This window comes from Dermacentor variabilis, chromosome 3, assembly GCF_050947875.1.
Source record: "Dermacentor variabilis isolate Ectoservices chromosome 3, ASM5094787v1, whole genome shotgun sequence".
NCBI lineage: Eukaryota > Metazoa > Arthropoda > Arachnida > Ixodida > Ixodidae > Dermacentor > Dermacentor variabilis.
Genome location: NC_134570.1, coordinates 68,031,372 through 68,054,060, shown reverse-complemented (window position 1 = coordinate 68,054,060; position 22,689 = coordinate 68,031,372). Strand labels below are relative to the sequence as shown.

At 45.7% G+C, this 22,689-nt stretch overlaps 1 protein-coding gene across 1 annotated transcript; it reads right to left on the bottom strand.

The window, feature by feature from the left end:
* Positions 1–5,775: 5,775 nt before the first annotated feature.
* On the bottom strand, positions 5,776–21,704 carry LOC142575823 (uncharacterized). The gene is made up of 4 exons (XM_075685511.1): positions 21,252–21,704; positions 11,641–11,721; positions 7,394–7,497; positions 5,776–6,151 (listed from the first exon to the last, which is right to left on the bottom strand). Exons 1-4 carry the CDS (start codon positions 21,266–21,268, stop codon positions 5,901–5,903), a joined length of 453 nt encoding a protein of 150 aa, XP_075541626.1. The 5' UTR covers positions 21,269–21,704; the 3' UTR covers positions 5,776–5,900.
* Between the last annotated feature and the right edge of the window lie 985 nt (positions 21,705–22,689).

Sequence of the window (22,689 nt, the reverse complement as noted above, 5' to 3'; positions counted from 1 at the left end):
GCTTTTGGTGGTAGCAAAAGTAGAAAAAAGAAATAAGAAAATAGTTACCTTTGCTGTCTTTACTGCCTTGACATCGACGCTTTGGCGCTGTGAAAACATGTTGACATTTTTTCTGCTACATGACGGCGCAAATGAACCGCCACAACGCTTCGTCTCATAGGACCTCGCTGCGTGCTTTTCCCACTTGTATGATAGTGTGTTGATTTGGCTTGTCTCGTTGTATGGTCCGATGTACGACTTTAGAAAAGTCAATGCACTTTTGGTATCAAATGTTTTTAAGAATCTTATGCCCATAAAGTTTCACAATTGAAATCCGTGCGCTCCGTAGATTCCGCGACCTCCGCGCGATGCCGCGACGCGCCCGCTCGCCATCAAAACGCTGTTGAAACTTTGTGCTCGGATGGCGCTTCTTGGCGTTATGTGACTCCAGGTGCACGGGAGTTACCGCGATATCCTGCCCGAGTTCGCAATGTTCGCGCCGAAATGTCTTTTCGATCATAAAAAAAGACATGCTAGAAGAAATTCAGAATGATTTCCGGCGCCAGGGTTGTTTTGGTTGGCGGTGCATGATAACACGAAAGAATTTCGATGGCGGGGCTGAAGCCGCATAGCCCCCCCCCCCCCCCCCAGCTAAACCCCTGGTGACAACTATATTTAGTCTTTAACAAGTTAAACGTTGTCTTTTATCAAACGTTTATACACTTGTGTGCTAAACTTATTTCCACCTCTAAAGCACTACAACAGGGCCCTGCAAAAGTAAATAACTGTGTTTCAACCTGTTTAAAAGTGGCCAGCAAAATTTTTAATAATCAAATAATCGATGAAAAGCCCTCCAACGAATGTGATTAAACGATTAAAGGCTCAAATGACGAATGAATAATAGTTAATCGAATGAAGAAGTTAAGAAGTGAAGAGAGTGGTAAACATTAGTTTAGTTTTCTGCAGATCAATTTTTGGGCCCACCCTTCTGATTTGCCTGTCCAGGTCAGTGAGCATGCATCGCAATTGGTCCCCTGAGTTACTAAGCAAGGCAATATCGTCAGCGAATCTCAAGTTACTAAGGTATTCTCCCTTAACTCTTATCCCCAATTCTTCCCAATCCGAAACTACAGCGATGGCGTAGAGGTAGAGCATCCGCCTCGCGTGCAAAGAGGACCGTGGTTCAAATCCCGGGGCCGCGCAATTTTCCACCGGATTAAAAAAAGATTCGCGCGTTGATAAAATTGCGTAAGCAGGCCTGGAGAACGGCCTGATCCCGGGGACCAGAACCGGTAACCCACTCCCTCACTAGAGCAGGAATGGCCACCCTGGTGCAATACTTGGCCACATCCTCATATATGAATACAACAATCAAACTTTCAATCAGAATGCGTTAAATACGAGGACTCATCGTTCATGTGGCGCAGTTACGCCAGTTCCGTCCGCATCGCGTTGACGTGTTCAATGTGTGCGGCTTGCGCTCCTGTCCTCCATGCCTTCTGTATTTGTCGTGCGGCCCACGAAGATTCCTCAAAAGACCACGTGTCTTTGCAGCGTGAATCCGTCTTATGTGGTGCGTGCCAGAAAAGAGCGGCGGTGTGCCATGTGTTTGCAGCCAAGTGCTACCGTGCATTCCAGCGGGTAGACGCGCATGCTTACGGGCAGTTTACTTTAGTGTTTCTTCATTAACTTTGTGGGTTACCTGCATCTGCGATAGAACCTAGAAAACGCGTGACGTTATACATTGTGACTGTGTAATTTTGTCTTGTTCGCCTTATTTAGTGAGTGTGCTTTGAAAGATGTTTCAGCCTGACAATAAAATGCCCGTAATGAGGTTGAAATATAGCACTCTAGCTATGGAAATCGAACTATAAAGCAAACTTATCTAAACTTTTTACAGTACGTTAACCTCACGATGATGTTTCAAAATCTCTGCGTGTTCCCAGTGTTGACGACCTTGCACCATGTTAAAGGCAAATATAATTGTCAACTTATTTGAAGTAGTGTAGGTCATTTTTTGATATCAGTAGCTCCAAGCACAAAATTTTCGCCTTTGCGCTGTTGCTTTTTCGTGTTAAGAAGCCATTTGAAGATACCATTCAACAGTAGTTGTTGCATCAGTTCGACATAAATTCAGATGTAATTACCTTGTGCAGAGTATGGTTACTCCGTTCAAGTATTTATATAAGCACGCAAAATTTCATTCCGCCATTGCCTGTAATTTCTGTCATGAAGCAAAAAAAAATAAATAATTTCGGCTTGCTCTGAAATATGATTCCACACTGTCTCGTTAGTTTGATAACTGGCTTTGCCAGCAAACCATATGTAGGATGTTCAGATGCATTTGTCGGGACTGGAGCACAGAACATGATATCAGCAACAATCTGCTCACTAAAAAAATAAGCTCCTAGGTCTAAAATAACAGATTTAGTGAGCGAACGTGTATGTGCTTTTCTGAGTTACAGAACTGCCAAGCCATCTGTACGCACCGTGTTTGTATTTAGTAAGTAGCCTTTAATTGTTCCCTTCACAATGTGGAATTCTTATCAGGTTCTCACATAATGTTTAGTATTGTGTAACGTAAGTGAAATCAAGCATCATGAAACACAAACCTTACGCACAAGTGCCCGCTTTCAGCACATCGCTCAAGATTGATTTTATGAAAGCCAGAAGCAGCAACTTTGATGATCATAAGCGCTTTCTTCCATGTCTTTCTTCAAAGAGTAGGAATGGTACGCATTCATTAGTCAGTACATCATAATTTGTATTAAAGCTACTTGTTTTTTAAAGCTTCATATTAGGCAACCACGTCGAAGCAGGACACTAGGATAAAACAAGCATAATATACACGCAGTTCTTTTGCCGGAATTACTTATTTCCCTTGGAACTGCTGCTTGTGCCAAGAAAATATGCAGTAATAATCGAAGTTTACGTTCTTGTAAAAATTGAATTGTAGGGGATTAAGCAGCAAAACTTAACTGTAATTTGACACACCCTGGCATTGATATATATATATACACACATATATATATATATATATATATATATATATATATATATATATATATATATATATATATATATATATATTTCAAGGAAGAGAAGCACGTAGAAGAAATAACATGACCTTACTGACGTTGCCGCCGGGCTACGCCCTTCATCAAGAGTGTGAAACCAAGCACAGAGAGCACAATTTCTACATTTTCTCAGTAAGGAGACAGAGAAGCCAGCGAGAGGAAACAAAAACGGGAATACAAACTTTACGAAATTACGCTTGTAAAAAAAGAGGAAAATAACAAAGAAGTGGAGTGGTGTCAAAAATACCAGCACATGCACTGGCTCACGTCGAAATCAACGAAAACAACCATGAATACAAACTTGCGTGACAGACAAAAAAAAGTCAGAAGAAAAAGCAAGGAAACCTAAATGGGTAAGCAGTTTGTGAATGACCCATGCGTCAAGGTGCACATTCCGTCGTGTCCGCAAGGAAATAAGACAGATGCAGTCTGTGTGACAGGTTTGAGAGGGGTTGCCTCTGCTGCGACCTTGAAGATGGCCAATACCCCCACATGGTTGGAAGGCAGTGATGCACCAAACTCACGTTTCGGCAGCACAATAAAAAAAGACAGAAAAAAAGCGGATTAAAGAAAGAATTGAGAAGTAGGCTCGCATCACAGCAAGAAATGCGCGTGCACGCATTTTGACATCATGTCGACCAACTTCAACATGTGATCACGCGCATTTCAAGCTACCATGCGCGTTCCTACTTTTCACTTCTTTTTTTTATATTGTGCGGCCGAAACGTCAGTTTGGTGCATCATTGAATGATTTTCTCCTGTGCCATATGCAATTCCTGACGGTTAGGGATGATACCTACATAAGGCACGTTTATGAAATGGCGTCTGTATTTCCACGTTACTTAGAAATTCTTTGAGCCCTGCTGCTGCGTTCATACTTATCATTTCACCTTGTAAAATAATTTTTCACATTTATTTTATTGTATTCTTCACACACGCATAGACTTTGTATAAAAACCCTATTGCAAAACCCAGCACCCAGTATCCAGGGCGCCGGATTAAGGGCCCAGTGCCGCGCGCTTGATGCTGAGGCGCTGGGCAGGCGCAGCATACTGGGAGGCGCTGGCTACTGGTGCGAGAAACAGCTCTAGCTTGTTAAATACGCGGTGCCTGGAGACCGCATATATTTTTTTGCAAAAAGAAAACAACAGAGAGCGTTTTAGTGCAATTAAAGAAGGAAAAAGAACGTAAAAATAAATGTGCTCCAGCCAGTATTTGATCGCCCGACCTACAGAGCCCAAACACGGTACTTCACCGCTGCGCCACGCCAGCAGGTGAACGTGAACGGATAATTTGCCGTGTCGAAATCACGAAGCAGCTTTAGTTTCGCAGAGGTACGCCTCGCACAGACATGGCAGATGCGTTATCGCCCAACACGTAAAGCTCACGCCTGCACTACAAAGAAACATTTGGTGTCCGTATTCAGTAGCATGCTCGGAAGTGCCACAACATCGATTTTTCGCTTGCGATTGGTATTTTAAATTCGAAAAAGGTCCTTAATGAACCGCGGACTCGGGACCCTGTATGGTCTATTACCGCCGATTTCCATAGCCGTTTCTTGTTTTTCACGCGAAGGATATGCCACGTTTCCTTATTTCAATGATGCCTTTCAGTCAACACGTCTGTCTAGTTCTATATATTCGTCAGAGAAGCGCAGGCTAGTGCTGAGAGCCTTCGGCGACAGCAGATATACTTGGGCTTATGACGCGTCACATCGGCGGTCATCGCTTCTTCTGCTGGCACTGTAGACATGAAAAAATGGTTCATTTCAGAACACCGATGATTTATCCTTGTTAGACTTCTTTATTCCTGAGCCTAGACGCGCCGATAGCGTGCAGACAGACTGGGCGGATACACTAGGCCTAAGCTTCGCTGGGAACAAATCTCGGCGCGGGTAGCTGGCGAAAGTTAAAATGTGTGTATTTGAGCCTCAGGACGTTTTTTTTAATACAATAGGAAAAGTGGAAGCGCGCGAATCACCTCAGCTTTGTTATCGGTGCAATGATGTCAGTCAGCAGTAGGCTTCGAACTCGGGGTCCGTTCGAGCGCGTCTGAACGACTTCTGGAGTTCATGGCCACACCACAACACTGTGACAACGGCGACAACTCCCAGTCATATGTTACGTGCAAACTACTAAATAACGGGGCGTTCTCTGCGTTTGCGGGGTTTCGTTCAAAAATTTAGCTATCCGCACAATCGAAAGGGAAAATTCAAAAACCGAAAGTGATCTTCAGTGTCAAATGTGCATGAATAAACAAGGCAGCTCACCTACCTTTTTGCAAACTGCGACACGAAATAAAGTTTTATGACCCGAAAATATAGCGTTATTTAGGACAAAAGACTATTATCAAGCGATAAAGTTGCAGAAACATTTCATATTCAGAACTGCAGCGAGAACCAGTGCCTGTACAGCACAAGCCAGTGCGCCCCAGCGTCATGGCAGTGGAATCAGCGTCTCTTCCAGTGTGACTCAACTCTTATCCAGCGTTCTCACTGATGTTCCAATGAGTCCCAGCGAGCGCCAGGGTACCCATTGCGATCCAGTTTCAAAAAACGCGCTGGTTTCGCACTGGAAGGCACTGGAAGACGCTGGTTTTTGCAATAGGGAAACATCTTGCCTTCAGGCAGAAATGATACCACTTGAGAAAAGAGGGCGATGGAACGCAGCTATATTCAAATGAGGGGTCAGTCCACGTCACGCTGTCAGGTGTCTGTCCATATGCAAGACACAAGTCCCCTCGTCCTTCTTACGTGACAGATTTTGTCAATTTTATTTCCATTTTTAGGATGCCGTCGCGAGCCATCTTGTTGATGAATGACTCGCTGAGCCCCACTGACGTGTCTTAGCACGTTCCACATACAAGTGCCCGTGACCGCCATGAATTGACGCCAGAGGGTCCACGAATAATAATCTCAAACTCGTATTCTTCACACCGAGGAGTCAGCGTGACGACGTCGAGTTTGGCTTCCGTATAGAACGGGCCAGTCCGCTCGTATGTGACTACGAACACGCTCTCGTGATGCAGCAGGAGGACCATGCGCATGCTGTTTTCTTTGTTGTTGGGATCTTGCAAGACCAGCTCCGCGCGGTCCTCTGCAAGACACAAGAGAGGACACTCAGCAAAAACTGGCATCAGGAACCACATCACGGTCTAGCTACAACACCCATCGCCGCTTTCTAGCATGTTTGAGAGCGGTATAGTCGCTGCGTGCAAGTGCTCATTCACTTTTTAACGCGATAGTGTCAAGGGCCCCTTGTCGCAAAAACTCCGGTGTCGGCTTCAGACGTAGCTTGACAAAGAATCGTTCCGAGCCGCAACCATGCAGTCGCTCAGCATAGAGCACAGGCCTTACTGAACTATTTGAATTTCTCATAGTAAGATGCGTCATGAAAATCGTTAAGTACAACCCAAACCCAAGCTGCCGACATGATAGCTTCGGACTGTAATAAGAAGGTACCATAAAACGTGATCCTGTAACGCGGGACCCCGCACACAAACTCATCTTCCAGCGTATCTACCGTTCATGGAGCGACGCGGCCCGCTCGGTGTCGCCATACCCTCCGCTTACCGCCTCAATCGTTCCGCTGTACCCTCCGCCTTCGCTTTTCTCCTCGCGTTCTCTTCGTTATCGCCGTCTTTCATCCCTCGCAGCGCTCCCCGTTCGCTCTCTCAATCGTCGCTGCACTCGTTAGCTCGGATACGCTGACGGACACCGCCGACGCCGAGGGACGTCGAAACTCAACGCAGAAACGGGCGCCCAAGGGAGACGGTCTCAAACAGCTCATTTATTTTACGAGCTACTACATCCTTCGTCGTGTGCGGCACGTAAGTGCGAGACCCTTTTTCATTCTCATTAGGCTGACGTGTCTTCCTTTGTATTTAAGATGGGGAGACGGTATTCAACTACAAATTATACTAAGGAGGTTCATGCCATGATGAGGCTGTGTAAAACATGCGCCTTAACGGGTAGGCGTCAGTGTGCTCCTGATGGCCCCTTCATATTTCCTAATGGCTGATCACGAAAAGTCAGAACATTCACTCACATTCGTTTTGCCCGTTAACATGTTTCCTGAATCCATGTGATTATGATTAATTGTTTTTTGACGTTAGCACTGAAGTCCATCAATGACTACTATATTTTAAAGGGTCGAAATCGATGCATTGCGCTTCCCTAGTCCACCTGGCACCTTAGAGCAGTACTCCTGCACAGCTAGCTCCGCATTGCAAAGGCCAGTTTCCATGATGATGTTACGGTGACATGCAGCGCAAGTTATCACTCCCAATTGTTACATTGGAATACAGTTCGTGTTCTCTTTCTTGTTGTACTGACTTACCCAGCACTGCAATCACGTTGACGCTGTGTTGATGTGCGAGGTGGCCGGCCAGCTGGTTTAAGCAGCAGACCCAGCCGCAGCTTTTGAAGATGCAACGGACTTGTCTGCATACAAAAAAAAAAAAAACATTGCACCACTCATTATCTTTGAGGTTGCACCAAGAATCCAGCTTGTTTTACACCGAAGCTGTTTATGAGTTTAGAAGCTCACAAACACCTTCCTTGCCTCCTTCACGATTTTCTGAGAAATACAAATAAACCCTCAAGTTTATATCTTGAGAAAGCAGAAAATATTTTAGGGGTGATAGGCGGCCAACATTTGACTACGTCGGTTATTTGGAATTGATGAAATATTGCTAAACCTTTGTTACCAGCCGCTTTAGAGTCTGTATACGAAACACAAAGTTTCTATGCCATGGGGGGGGGGGGGGGGGGGGGTTAGGGGGGTCGGCGAAGCACTGCTGTAATTTCATAATTAGAAAGAAATTGACGCCACGCCATCATTGACGTTTATGGAACGTTTAACTGGTGTAGGCTATTTTGTTTGAAAAATATTTATCGAATATTTGTGATACTTGTTTATTCCCTATTTTGATACGTTCTACGAAGCTCGTAGTCTAGTTTTCCTGTCGCCTTTGAGACCTAGGCGAAACACGTAGGTTTTATTGTATTAAAGTATTGAAGCACGTTAGGAATGACGTGCGATCAATGCTTCGTTTGCGTTCATTAATTATACCCTTTGTAAAGAATATTTATTGAAGTGATGCACAATGCCATTCCGCCATTATCTGCAAGGATGCAAGGAGTCCTAGAAAAACTGACATTGAGTATAAAATCAATAATATTGGGCGGTATAGCAAGTTTGATGTATGCCAAGCGTTGACGGTGCGCTAATTGGAAGCATCGCAAATAAGAACTCAACCCTCATTTTCCTCCCCTGTCATTAGCGTTGTACGAGGTGTGTAGTGTGTTGCTATCGTATTCTCGATGAACTCCAGAAAACTACGTTTGTACTTGGTGAAAAGGGGACACGTTATGTGTAATTGCAGGCTACCATTAATGTCCGTCGTTTAATTTCGTCTTTGCAATAAATAAGGTATTCATATGCTCCCGTGTTTTATGGGTAAGCTTTATCAGCAGCGCAAAATTGCTCTCGCTGAATAGGAATAACAAACCCCACCAAGTTTTAATCTAACGAAAACAGGGGAGAATGCTATGAAGAATCGGCATACGAAGCTAAATACGTGCGGAAAATATACTGGCTTTAAAAAAGATTCCTGACAGTGCCTGAATGTACCTTACAGCCGAAATCAGCTATCCCTGGCAAAAAATCTGTATTATAATCATATTTAGAACTCCTACACAGTGTCTCTTTACTTTACTGACAATATATTTAAATTTACATTCTGGTAACATTTGTTCATAGACTGTCAAAACACTTCTTTCTTACTTTTGTATGAAGGATACTTTAACTGCACCATTCACAGACTTCTTCTGAGTTTTATATGAAGGATATTTTAAATACATTGTTTTAAGTATTCCTCCTTACTCTTGTATAAAGAACATTTTTAATACTCTGTTAAAAATTGTCATTCTTACTTTTGTATGGAAACATTGTTTGTACACCGTTACGATGGTTCCAATTTAATTCTGTATAAAGAATATTTTAACCACCAACATACTTTGTTCTAACTCCTGCCTAAATACCCACATTATTACTCCCGTCAAAAGGATTGTTAGTTTTGTGTAAAGAATGCTTTATTACTATACATGAAAATTTTTTTTTTCTGTTGGCATACTGAGCATGTAGTACGTCACAGCTTGTATTGTTCGCCGAAAAATATTTAGAGTAGGAAGTGGCTTGAGGACTTTCGATGAATTTTTCTTAGGCACAATAATGTCGATATATGACGCACTCACGAATCAAGCCCTTTGCTTAAAGCACCATTGCAATCCAAGGAGATGGCGAATTATTCACAGAGTGCTACTAGAATGTTTAAAGGAATATGTTAGTAAACTGCTATTAAAGATAATTTTTTATGGGTTCTACGGGACTAAGTGAGCCTACGGTGAAGCCACCGCACTCCGAGAAAATTAGCTCGCGCTACACCAGTGGACCGGTCTGACGATATCGGAGTCCTATGCAGGCCGCGCACCTGGTGCACAGACTTATCTCAGCTTTAGGGCGGACGATTAGAGGCCGATTTTCGCTCGAGCTGCACCACCCGCTGGCCGCACCCGTGCGGTCATGCGGAAAACTGCACATTTCGCGCACTGGTGCACAAATATCGATGTACACTGGGCCCGCACATACAGTGTACACTGAAGCGCGTGTACCAGTCTGCGAAATCAGCAATCGCCCGACCACACGCGTGCGGCTTGAGCGTAAATCGGCCCTCACCGCGCACTGCTTCTGCGAGGCCACCGATTTCCTTTCTAACGAGATCATCAGGTCAATGCACTCCGCGATATAAATAGTACGTCCTAATCTGGAAGATGCCAGCACGTAGCGTCACAATATCTGTTAAAACAAGATAAAAAGAGCTGGAACTGAGAGTAACACGGTGCGGCAACGTTGCCTCTAAAACAGCTAAAAGGTTGCAAAATACAGCTCCTGTTGAGTGAGAGCGTGTTTACATGAGGAAGCGCAGAGGGCGAAGACCGAGAAGCGCTCAACTCGTTGCAAGTGTCAGCTTTCTGTGAAGAAGAAACTAATGATCCTTGCTGTATAAAAAAATGCAGCCTTGTTCGCGTCCCTATTCGCTCGCTTTCGTCTCTGCCTGTTACAGACGGCTCCTCCACATTAGAGGAAACTATTAGGACGTTGCATCAAAGCTAAATCAAATTAATTATAAATTTCAGCTGATCTGCTTTACGGGTGATTTTGGCTTGATGTGTGAAACCATATCGATTAGCAATAATCGCTCACTCTTAATATGCACTGCTTTTGCTTCGTTGCGCGGCAATAAGTTCTAAGCTTAGGTAAGGTTTTCCGGTGGCCTTACGGAATTCCTAATTATTGCATTCGACGGTACCAAGAGCCAGGATATCAGTGGTGATGCTTTTGCCATGCTTAGCACGCCTTAAAATTTTTAACGTCGTAGCCGCAATGCGATGGACATCTATTTAACTATAAAAGTACTACTATAACAGCTTTCAACATTATCTTGCGCTGGTCTTCACGAAGCAAAGTATTGTGTTTGAGAGCGGCAAGTGCTAAAAGATATTTTGTGCAAAATACATTAACCACCTGATTCACCCTATATGATATTATTTTTAAATCCTTATCTTGTTTGGAGGGAAGGTCCGTTTTACGAACAATAATTGTCACGAAAAATAAAACTACGCCGCCCCTAACAGCCGAACAACATTAAGCTGGGGGGAGGGAGCAGACTTGTTTCTTCAGGTTCTTTTTCAACCTCGGCCATAAAGCACATTTCTCCATCTAAGTCCCCCAGAAAAGAATGCACACACAAAGGCCCGCGCACTTGTCACCGAGGTGATGACTGTCTTGGTGTCATTCAACGTTCGCAAGGTATAGATGCGTGTACAGGGTTTGACGAAAAGGGGGGCTTTAGTTCGGCAGTGGTCAAGGAGAAGCGGGTGGATTCAAAGAATGTCACATGCTTCTCTCGCGCGACAGCACGAATTTGAGAGTGGTCGGAGTCGAAGCAAAGAAGGAGACTATCGCCATCGATATCAGTTCCTTTGCGACGCCGGCGTGGTATGGTCAAAGCAATGCAAATGTTTGGTGGTGTATTGTAGCAGCAATTTAGCTATTTCTCCTGTGGTTTATGATTATGCTGTGTCGTAGCTGAATCAGCAACAGAGGCACAAAAGCCACCATGCTGGCGAAGCCCACGGCGTTTTCATCTTTCCGTTACGTGGACGTTTCAGCAACTTCGCTGCCAACTGCGATACAGGAAGTGTACAAACACTACGTTTTCACCAATGTCGCGATGACTTAATGCGTGTTAAATAATGTATAATCATGCACTCCGCCCTTACTTTTTCCTACTCAGGCTGTACAGGATGAGAAGTCGTGAAATATTTAGCTTATAATTTCAAGCTTTCCTGTCTTACTTGTTTAAAGCACACATCTGATTGTCAGACAGTAATACACAGCCTAACTTCTACTCACTTCCTTTTTCTTTCAGGATACAACGGCCAGAATTGCGGAGCAATGAGGTGACAGAAAGAAACATATGTATTATAGGTAATGTGCAACGTAATGAAATACTTGCTTACCTAAAGGAGCAAGACTCTTCATGGTTTGTCATGTAATCCATCCTGGCTATTTCCGTGCATCCTGAAGGCCAATTGCGGCACCTGGTGAATGGTGCCTGCATTAAAAAGTAGGCAAGTTTATTAATCGTAAAAGGCACAAAATAAGAGTGAGCATTCTATAGCTTATAAATAGCACGCGTTCACTGCTATAACAACACGTATCTCATAAATAAGCCAAGGAGGGCGAGTGCTAGTCTGTGTTTCAAAGAACAAGCGCGCTTCTAGCGGTTGTCAGGCATCCCAAGATCTCGCAGAACCAAGTAAGGTAGATGTGAATGTTTCTTGTCATTCACAAGTTCTTAGAAACAATAAAATTTCAGTGAACGGTAAGCAACTCTCCCTTCTGTTCAGTTATTTTTATTTCTCTTTTTGTAAATTTCAAATCTGACGCAGTGCGGGCTCGCATCCACTCACCGTTGCCACTCGCTCAACAATATCACAAGTCGAATCGCGCTTCGTCATGTGCTTCTGTTATCGTGCCAATTTTGACGATGGGAATATGAGCAGGATAGGCGTGATCAGGTGCGCAAGGAACGGAAGAAGCAGGAAACCTCGTCAACTAATCATTAGACGAGGATGGCTAAATCGGGATGTCACATGTTTTATGCGACTCTAAGGTGTTCTAGCACCACCATTTTCACTTCTACGAAGTTCTGCATGTTTCTGAATGAGACCAGGTAAGCACAAGTATATATCGCTAATTTCTGAGCAGGTATTCATTTTGCAAGAGTAAAACCGTTCTGTGAAAGCATGCGTGGACTCTCATAGGACCAGTGTCACTTGACTCATTCGTCATGACGACAGCCCGTCTGCTGTCGGTGAAACAGGTGTAACGAAGGGCTTGAATGCGTGTACGTCGATTTTGTCCACTCTTTGTTGACATGCACCGCCAAAGCAAGTAGTTCAAATGATAAGAGCTATTATAGGCAGCTTCCTTTCATGCAGCTTAACGTATCCAGTGTAAAATTCTGCCACTTTTTACTTCTAATACTGCCGCCGAAATGCATGTATTGAACTGAACTTTCTATGAAGCACAATATATGTGCACCATCATAACAGACGTGACAGCGTCAATTGCCCTGTGACCAGCTCGTGACGCTAATAATTTTCGCATTGGTTTCGATCTTGTAGAATCCATGTTCGTATATTGTGTACAAGTTTGAGTTGTGAATGAAGATTGCTTCTGCAGGCTGATACTTTCGTCTTTTCGCAGTACGAAATGTGTCAATGAAAAGAAAAACATTCGAATTTTACTTGTGTTGAGTTTTCGCTAAATAAGGAATAGACCCGCTTTACTTGATCCACTTCAGAATACACGAACGAAATTATCCATTGATGGTGCCATCAAGTTATTTTCTTTATCCTACCTCCCACCGCAAGTTACGAATTTCAAAGTGACTACTTTCACGACATGACGAAATTTAACATTTTACCTGAGAATATTGGCGGTTAAAGTTCTTTGCTATATAAACATTTCTCATAACTATTCGGCACTTGTGTGAATAGAAGTTTGCAAGGCAAAGGCGGCAGAAAAACAGCGCTTCGTAAACACGGACCACTTCAGCGGGTTCTACTCCGCAATTCGGACACTGTCGCCGTGCGCCCATGGGGGCCTGCAAATGAGCACCAACGCATCCCCCTTGCATACGAAGTGGGAAAAGAGGATTCCCGCGGCATCCCTCTTCCTCGTCACTGAGTACCCTTTCCTTGTACCTTTCGACCTTATCAGAGACGTTAACAAAACATTGCTTTGATGGCGAATTCTTTGTAGTTGGATACCCGGCTACCAGCAGTCGGGTGGTACCCGGTTGCCTATACGGCTACCTATAGGTGCCTATAACCCGCTTCCGCCGTCTATAGGCACGCGACAGAGAGTACCAAGGGAGGACTGGGGAATTTCGGAACCCCGGTATCATTAACACCCCAGAATCAGGGCAATTTAAAAAGAAGAAAACCATGATTGAATGGGGTACCCGCCGTGGTGGAGTAGTGAAAATGGAGTTGCACAACTGATCGCGAAGGCGTGGGATCAAGTTCCGGCCACACAAGCCGCATTTAAATAGGGGCGAAATCTCAAATCGCCCGTGTACCATTCCTTGGGTACACGTTAAAGAACCCCAGGTGCTCCGGAATGATACGAAGTCTAATGCTACGGCATGCCTCTTAATCATATCGTGCCTTTAGCATGGAAAATCTCACCAAAAGGAACGGAAAAAGTAAGTGAGCGAGTAATCTGACGACATTGCGGCTTCGGATAGAGTTGTAGATTCGGAAGCGTTGGGGCGATAGCAAAGAATTGTGTCCACAAACGAGGAAGGTTCGCGACCATAAAGAATGAAAAAGTGAGAGAATCCCGTGGTAGACTGAGTGGTGCTTTTGTAAGCATACTGCAACAAAGGGGGGGGGGGGATGCGGTCCTAGTTGGTGTGGTCAGCGGAGATGTACATGGCGAGCATGTCGCCGAGAGTACGATTAAAGCGTTCAGTCATACCATTGGTTCGCGGAAGATAGGCACTTGTAGTTCTACGGACAATGTTGCATTAGCTAAGGAGGGTTTCTACAGCTTCGGATAGAAATGAACGACCACGGTAAATCAGTAACTTGCGAGGCGCACCGTGTCGAAGGACAAGGTTGCTAAGGATCAACAAGCCGAGCTCACGTGCTGTGGCCGCCGGCAGCACTGAAGTTTCGGCGTAGCGCGTGAAGTGGTCCACAGTGACGATGACCCAGCGGTTACCATCTGGGGTGTGTAGAGGTCCGTACAAATCAATGCCGATACGGTCGAAAGGTCAGGAGGGACAAGGCAATCGTTGGAGCGGCCCTACTATCTGGTGAGGTGGGCTCCTACGGCGTTGGCACTTGGAGCACGAGTGTGGACGTGCTGCCGAGCGAAGCGGTGCATTCCTCGCCAGTAGTATCGAAGCCGTAGGCGTGCATACGTCTTTAGTGCACCAGCATGCGCGCATTGCAGATCCGCGTGAAAAGAGGCACAGACGTCGGAGCGTATGTGGCGAGGAATCAACAGCAACCATTCACGGCCATCACTTAAGTAGTTGCGGCGGTACAGAAGCTCTTCGCGGAGGCCAATTCAACTAGGTACAAAATGTCCTGAACGACAAAGGCGAGCTGAGCATGCCACTGCAGGTTGAATGTGGTACGCGCTTGCAGTACGCAGGGGGACGTCGGAAAGCGGAATCGCGTTCTTTGTTAACTTGCGGGACAGTTCTCCACTAAGAACAGAAACAGCGGCTCCAGTATCAACGAGTGTTTGCCCGGAAACAGCCTCGATATTGATGGTTATTTCGTTCGCAGGTAGAAATCAAGGCCATGAAGTTGTCGACATGAGCGCAGTTCTTGCCTCCGGCACTGCGATGCCGAGTACTGCGAATCCGGGAACGGAGTTCCAGATCGAAAAAGGAAACCAGCGCCTCCAACAATTGATAGCACGCTTTGAAGGCGAGATGAGCTCGGCGTTTTATAAAAATTCAAACAAAGAGACAACGGCTGATCGGGCCGAGCACGAGCAACAACAACCGTCTTCTGCCTCTTCGTCTTCTGATGGCGCCCGGGTATATATATATATATGTATATAAAATAGGACCGAGACCGAGCAAGCTGTCAACGCTCTTTATTCCTAAAAGGCGACGCCCCAGCTCACGCACGAAGAAGTAGAATAACAAGGAAGATGATGACGGCTATGTTCAAATGAAACCGACAAAGTTCGTGAATAGTCCTTACACTAACTTCCCCCCGTCATGGCAGCGGTCAGCCTGGCCGTAAATTAGAGATTATCTAAACGAGGAGTGAAGGGCTTCATCCGGGATTCGTGAACAATTGCGCCATTCCGGCGACGCCGGTCATTGATGGAGTGTACTGGGCGGACGAGATAGTTCACTGGAGATCTTTGCTGCACAACGGTGTATGGTCCAATGTAGCGTTGAAGGAAGTTCTCACAGAGGTCTGGAGTGCAGACTGGAGTCCAAAGCAGGACTTGGTCTCCAGGGTGAAAACGGGGGTCACGGCGTGTGTTGTCGCAGCGACGTTTGCGCTCAGCTTGGGTAGTTTCAGTGCTTTGCCGGGTGATTTGAAGCAACGTGCAGCTCTGGCAGCAATATCTTCTGGAATGGACGCGTTAAGTGAAGGTGCTAAAAGGAATTCTCTGTCGAATATGGTGGAAGGAGATCGTCCATACTCAAGGAAGAAAGGGCTGCAGCCGGTATTCGGTTGAATAGCAGAATTATATGCGAATGTCACAAAACGAAGAATTTTATCCCAGTCAGCGTGGTCAGGACATATGTGCATGAAAATCATTTCAGACAGCGTACGGTGGAAGCGCTCAGTAAGGCCATTGGTTTGCAGATGATAGGTAGACGTAGATTTGTGCATTGTATCAGCGGCTCGAAGGACTTCCTTGAGAACTTAAGAAATAAACGCCTTGCCACGGTCACTCAGAAGAACGCGAGAGCCCCGCGGCGCAAGACGATGGAGGGCAAGAAAAAGTCAGCGACCTCACAAGCGGTACCGGATCGCGGAGGGGCAAGTCTTGGCATGTCTTGTTAATAAATGGTCGACCGAAGTGACAATCCAATGGTGACCGGAGGGAGTCAAAGGCAAGGGGCCATATAAATCAATGCCAACAAATTAAAAAGGTGCGTCCGGGCAAGGGAGAGGTGGTAGTAAACCGGCAGGAGGGGATATCGAGTGTATGCGGTGCTGACATGACGCACAAGAGGCAATGTATTTGGCCACCGTTGTGGATAGGCCAGGCCAGAAGCAGCGGGTCTTGATGCGGTCGTAAGTCTTGTGAAAGCCTAAGTGGCCAGCCGACACGCTGTCGTGAAGTGCCTCTAAAACTCGCAGGCGAAGGCAGCGAGGTAGAACTGCGACCCACCGGTGACCTGTTGCGCGGTAAATGTGGTAGTGTAGCACGCCACCTTGAAGGCGGAATTGTTGAAGTTGGCGTCGCAAGCGGCTGTTGGGTGGTTGGGCGAACCCACTAAGGCGATCCATGAGAGTTCGACAGTAGGAGTCGGCCCGCGGATGCAAGACGAAAACAGAGCGTGATTAAAGCGTAACTTGGTCCAGGGCCGTTATCGAAGGGGCGACTAGAGCGCCTCCGTTGGCGATCTGACTGGATGTTACGGCTACAACGACTTCATGACCAGGACGCAGGACGTAGTCTACAGCGATGGCCAAGTTCACGCATGTAGGTGAAGAGTGCGTAACAGGTGCAAGCGCTGTATCCGTAATATGGACAACTTCCTCTCTACATGAAATGACGGCTGAAGCAGAATGTAGGAAGTCCCAACCCAGTATAAGTTCATGGATCCACGTTGGAACGATGATTAACTCAATGTGGTGGCGAATGCCGTCGATGAGAACACGATGAGTACACTCTCCGTCGGGGCGAATGAATGCATTATTAGCACCACGCAAAATAGCTCCAAGATAAGGCGTTTTTACTTTCTGCAGCCCTGAATCCACATAACTAAGAAAAAGAGAAACGGCGGCACCGGTATCGATGAGAGCTCACACGGGAACGCCTTCAGCAGTTACATAAAGCATGTTGGCCGGGCGAAAAGGAGGAATTTTTGAAGACCGATAGGAAGCAGTTTGGCCTCTACAAACTGCAACATTTAGTTTTCCGAGTGCTAGTCGGCAAGATGGGAAGTGGGGCGAAGCGGTCATGTAGAGCGCCGGTAAGGCGAAGGAGACCGACGTCTGGCCGAACGGGAACTATGATGCACGGAGAACGCTGCTGAGGGAACGAGTACGATCCGGGATAGTGGGCGGCTGGTTGGCGAGTGCGGTCTCTCTCGTGCTCAGCATAGCCTCGTCTTTCATCCTGCTGGCGACGGCGGCAGAAGCGAGATATCTGGCCGCGTGTACCAACGTAAAAACAAACCCGACGAGGTGGGTGCCACTGAGGGTAGGATGGCGCAGCAAGTGCTCTGGTTCCCATCGAAGCCAAATGGTCATAGGTAACGTCACTAGGCATGGAGATAACAGTAGGGCTGGGTGGCGAAGCAACATCCGCGTAGGTAGGCGTGGGGCGCGCTACCGGAGCGAAATGCGTCATGGGTGTACTTATCGCGGTCAACTCTTGCTTTACGACCTCGCGCAAGTCGTAGGGGGGGGGGGGGGGAAGCTTGGGGCACAGGCAGCAGGTGAACGCCTGAGGTCTTCGATTTGAAGCTCTTCGCAGATGGTGGTGCGATTAAGAGCACATAGATCTGAATAATGGGGAACCTGAGGATTGCTGCTGCCATGTTGAAGACGAAGAGACCGCCGCTCCTCTAGGCGCTGACACGTGGAAGTGATGTCTTGGACAGCAGCCGGATTTTGCACGATTAAGGCGCTTAACGCGATAGACCCAATGCCGTTTAACGTGTCGAACGTGTTCGGCTTCCGCCATACTAGGGTTCGCAAGGCGGCCAGAGCCAAGATATCCTCTATGTAAGTCCTGACAAGGCATAATTTTAAGATAGAAAGAGAGCGGTTTGGATCATAGTGCAAACGGGTATAGACGATATTCTAATAGACATTAAGAGAAGAAAATGGCGCTGGGCAGGTCATGTAATGCGACTATTACATAACATTTGGACCATGAAGGTCAGAGAATGGGTACCAAGAGAAGGGAACCGCAGTAGAAGACGACAGAAGACTAGGTGGTACGACGAAATCAGGAAATTGGCGGGTGCTATATACTTGGAATCGGCTGGCGCAGGACCGGGTAATTGGAGATCGCCGGAAGAGGCCTTCGTCCTGCAGTGGACGTAAAATAGGCTGATGGTGATGATCATTATGATGGTGATGATGATATCTGTCGAAATGATTCCGGCGAAAGCACTTAGCTCACTGTACGAGTGGGTTGACAAAGTAGAGTTTCGCAGCCACGCCGTAGACGGCGGCTGCGAAACGATGCCTGCACTTCTGCGCGGTTGTGTGGTACTCATGAACGCAAGCAAAAAGGACAGCCAAAAAAGAGATCTCTACACGTTTCCCGTCATGACTCTGCAGCCTTATCACCCGAGGAAAGGATGCGCGGGAGCTGCCAGGTTTAACCTTTCTGGCTTCTCAATCGCGATCTGCGTGCTATGGCCGCTAGTGATAGTACCCGGAATTCGAACTCGCCATGCAAATGTTTCCTTTGCATTGGCTTTGGCAACTGAGGTCACAGGTAAGCCGACGCAGCTCTTCTACTAGCCAATGACAGTAATTGCGACAGCAACTTCCTGAATAGTGTCCGGAACATAGATCTGGTTCATTAAAAAGAAAAGAAGAAAGGAAATGATATCATGCTGATAACTCGTAAGCCGTTCGTTACCGGAAAGTACCGAACTCGCAGCGTTAAAGAAAGAAAACTCATCAAGGCAGATGACGATTATCGCTGTGTGCCAGAAGGGGCATTCCAAAGGGTGTAAACTGTTCTTAGAGTGTTGTTTGAGGAGATGTATGAAACACTTCCTACACTCTTAAGCAAAATTACAACCTTTTGCCACGCAACGATAATCGTCATCTGTCTTGTCCGCATTTCCTTTATTTAAGGCGGCGAGCCCGGTACTTTCCTGTAACGAACGGCATGCCTGTTATCAGCATGAAATAGCACTCCCGACCGGAAAGTAGCGGGCGCGGCGTTTTCAAGAAAGGAAACGCAAGCAAGGCAGATGACGATTATCGTTGTGTGGCAGAGATACACTCCCAAGGGTGTAACTTTGCCTATGAGTGTAGATATGTATCTAGCAGGCGTTGCTTCATACAACCCCTCTGTGAAATAGAAGGTTGGTGGAAAATGAAGCTGCTCGCACGTCATTCGTACCTGGAGCTTTTATTGCTGCTTTGCGCGGCACCTCATTGAACAAACAGTCCCTTCAGCACCAAGACCGCTTGATTATGCGACATGGTGCAGCTTCATTTTACGTCGCCCAACTATACGTCACTCAGTGGTCGCTTCGCACGCCGCCGCGTGAGCATTGGAGTGAATATAGCAAATCATTTGACGGTAGCCCTATTGATCCACACGATGAATATGAAATGCACGAACGCGAAACAAGATTGCTATCGCGATTTCTTTTACCACTGCTCTATACATGACTTCCGTAATTATAATTCAAAAGGTAATTATTTTAATTACATCATTTAGTGAACGGCTTCCGTTTATTTTATTGCTTTTTTTGTTCAAAATGATGTCCACCTGAACAAATAATTACTCTCTTGTTTCCTCATTCTAGTAAACTGTATACATGCTTTAGAATTAAAATTTATATCATGGGGTTTTACGTGCCAAAACCACTTTCTGATTATGAGGCACGCCGTAGTGGAGGACTCCAGAAATTTCGACCACCTGGGGTTCTTTAACGTGCACCTAAATCAAAGTACATGGATGGTTTCGCATTTCGCCCCCATCGAATGCTTTAGAAGGAAAGTGTCTGAAGTAGAAAAAAGTTCTAACTACGTAACTTAATTCGCATGTACGCGTTTAACACACACGTCCCAGTAAATACAAACACAAGCACTTATAATAACAAAGCATTAAAATATCGTCAATATGAACATTTCCAAGCCGTAATCAAAAAGTATTATGGGTAAGATAGGATCACAATGAATTACAGGGTGTATCGCCAAATGTTTAAAAGAATTGTAGCAATCGAGACAAATATGCTCAGTAAAGTTGCGAAGTTATATTTAGCCCCAGGAAGCACTTCTTAAGCACTGAAGAATAGTTTCCCTCGTCTTATTTGTACTCGCAGTAAATGCGAAACATACGCCAACTAAACTGAGTTAAACGCTGACTAAATATTCTTACTAGATGGAAGATTAAACTTTCCGAATGTATGGCACATCGTCGCCCGAGAGGATGAGTAAAATACCGAGAGGATGAGTAAAAAGGGCAGATTTTTTTTTGGGGAAACTAAAAAAAATTCCGGCAATCTTTATTGTATGCATCCTATCATATGACAATAAATTCATTCTACTAACAAAGCCAGACTGGGTTCGTAACTAATGAGTGAGTATATTTTCTCTAGGTTTGTGTAGCTGGCGGGTCAGTTCAAGAGAAGTTCGAGAAAAGATTCGTTGCCGTACGTTAGATGACAGTGGACGAATGCAAAGGATAAAATACGCAAGGTGTTTATATTAAAATGATGTGTTGGTGTGAGTGAAAGCATCGCGATGTCAGCTTTATGTAGACTGCGCTTATTTGCTTTTACCGGTACAGGTTGTTATCAAAGAACACGTCAAGATATCGAAATGAAGCAACTTCATCCACTGCCATGTGGTTTAATAATAACAGTAAACGTTTTAAGAGGTAGGGACTTGCTACACGCGCGAAATGCAACATATTTAGTTTTCTTAACATTAATTGTAAGTTTGACGATTAAAACCATGTATACACTCTCTAACTCTTCGCTTGCGTTAATATATAAGTCATAAACGTTGTCAGCTCTAAGCACAATGCAAATGTCGTGGGCATGCAAAATGACTTTATTAATTTTATAATATTGCTAAGTCGTAATAGTTTAAGAAAATGATATTGTCCGGAGAAAAGAACCTTTCGTGACCCCAGTGCTCACCATATCGGTGTCTTCATTGCTGCTTACGCTCTCCGCCATTGCCGAACCAGGCGAGCTGTCGTGACCCCGCGGTCGGACCTGGTGCTCCGGCTTCGCCGACACTCTCACCGACTAAAGTGAGCATAATTTCAAAATAAGAGATTACTGTACCATTAAAAAATACATAAGTAGCATGAACAAGACTTAGGACGAGAAGGAGTAGCACGCAGAACACGTCATAAGTCAGTTCAGCTCTTGTAGTCTTGTCTCAGTAGTTATTCTTTTTATTTGCCATCTTGTACACTTATAGAGATTCCCTCATACATGTTGTACACTCATGCATATGGGAGTACTTGGGTGAAAAGCTGCGTTTTGCCACCTTGACGAGGCCCGTTGCCCCTGAAGTCAGTGCTTGGAAGCGGTGCAATTACCAAGCATTCGTTCATAAAAATAAAAAAAAAACAGCAATAAGGACAAATGATGAAAATTGACAAACTACAAAACCGATACTCAAAGAGAGAGAAAGAAAGCAAAAGCGGTGGAACCCATCTCATGATGAATGTCGACGGTAATGCGTTACCATTAAATCAATATAGCGACACAAGGTACTGCCAACGCCGAAACTAGTTATGCAAGATGCGTGTACTCCAGCGAGACTCCTCCTTCGCGCTCCGCTAATAAAACTCCGCGACACCAGGCGCCACTGCCACGAAGGCTGCACGTGCTTTCTGAAATACATGTGGCGCCGGTGCGTACAAGCGCTGAGAAACGCATCATGCGGCCATCGGGCTCATCTAACGCATTTCATTAAGGACATGCTGCGCCATGTAGTAGCACTGCCGAGGAGACCGCGCGTGGATTTTGGCACAATAAGCGTAGCGCGCCGGTGTGTGTCAACGCTCATAATTATTTCCTCGACGGCCGCACACTCAGCGGCACGCACCCAGGGTCCGAATTTGGCGGCAGGTTTCTTCAAGAGCGGCACATACCCAGTGCATTCATGGCCCAGCTCGCTGTAGCACTGGCGTGAAAGGCGTTCAGCTAAATGTGAAACATATGTACCCAGTGAAATTGTGGCGAAGCACGGTAATTAATTATTGCTTCGGGTTGCTGTCCTTGAGGAATCCTTTGTGACGTGGGTTTACTTTCGCTCAGGATCGGGGAAATTTAAGGCACTCTTTTCGTCCTTGCAGAGCAGTGCAAGTGGCACATACCCAGATGCCCAAGTTGGCATCAGAGATTTTCCATGAACAGCGGTGCCTGCCCGGTCCCGCATCTACCCATGTTACCCATGTCGACATTACACAGGCTCATTTAAAAGCGGCAGGTAATGTACACATTGCCACTTATTCAGTGACCCAAGTTGGCTTGATAGTTGGTTTCTAACTCTGTCAACTTAGCATAAGAGCCTGAAGCTATACCCATTCCACCGCTGATTACGCAGTAACCCAGGTAGGCA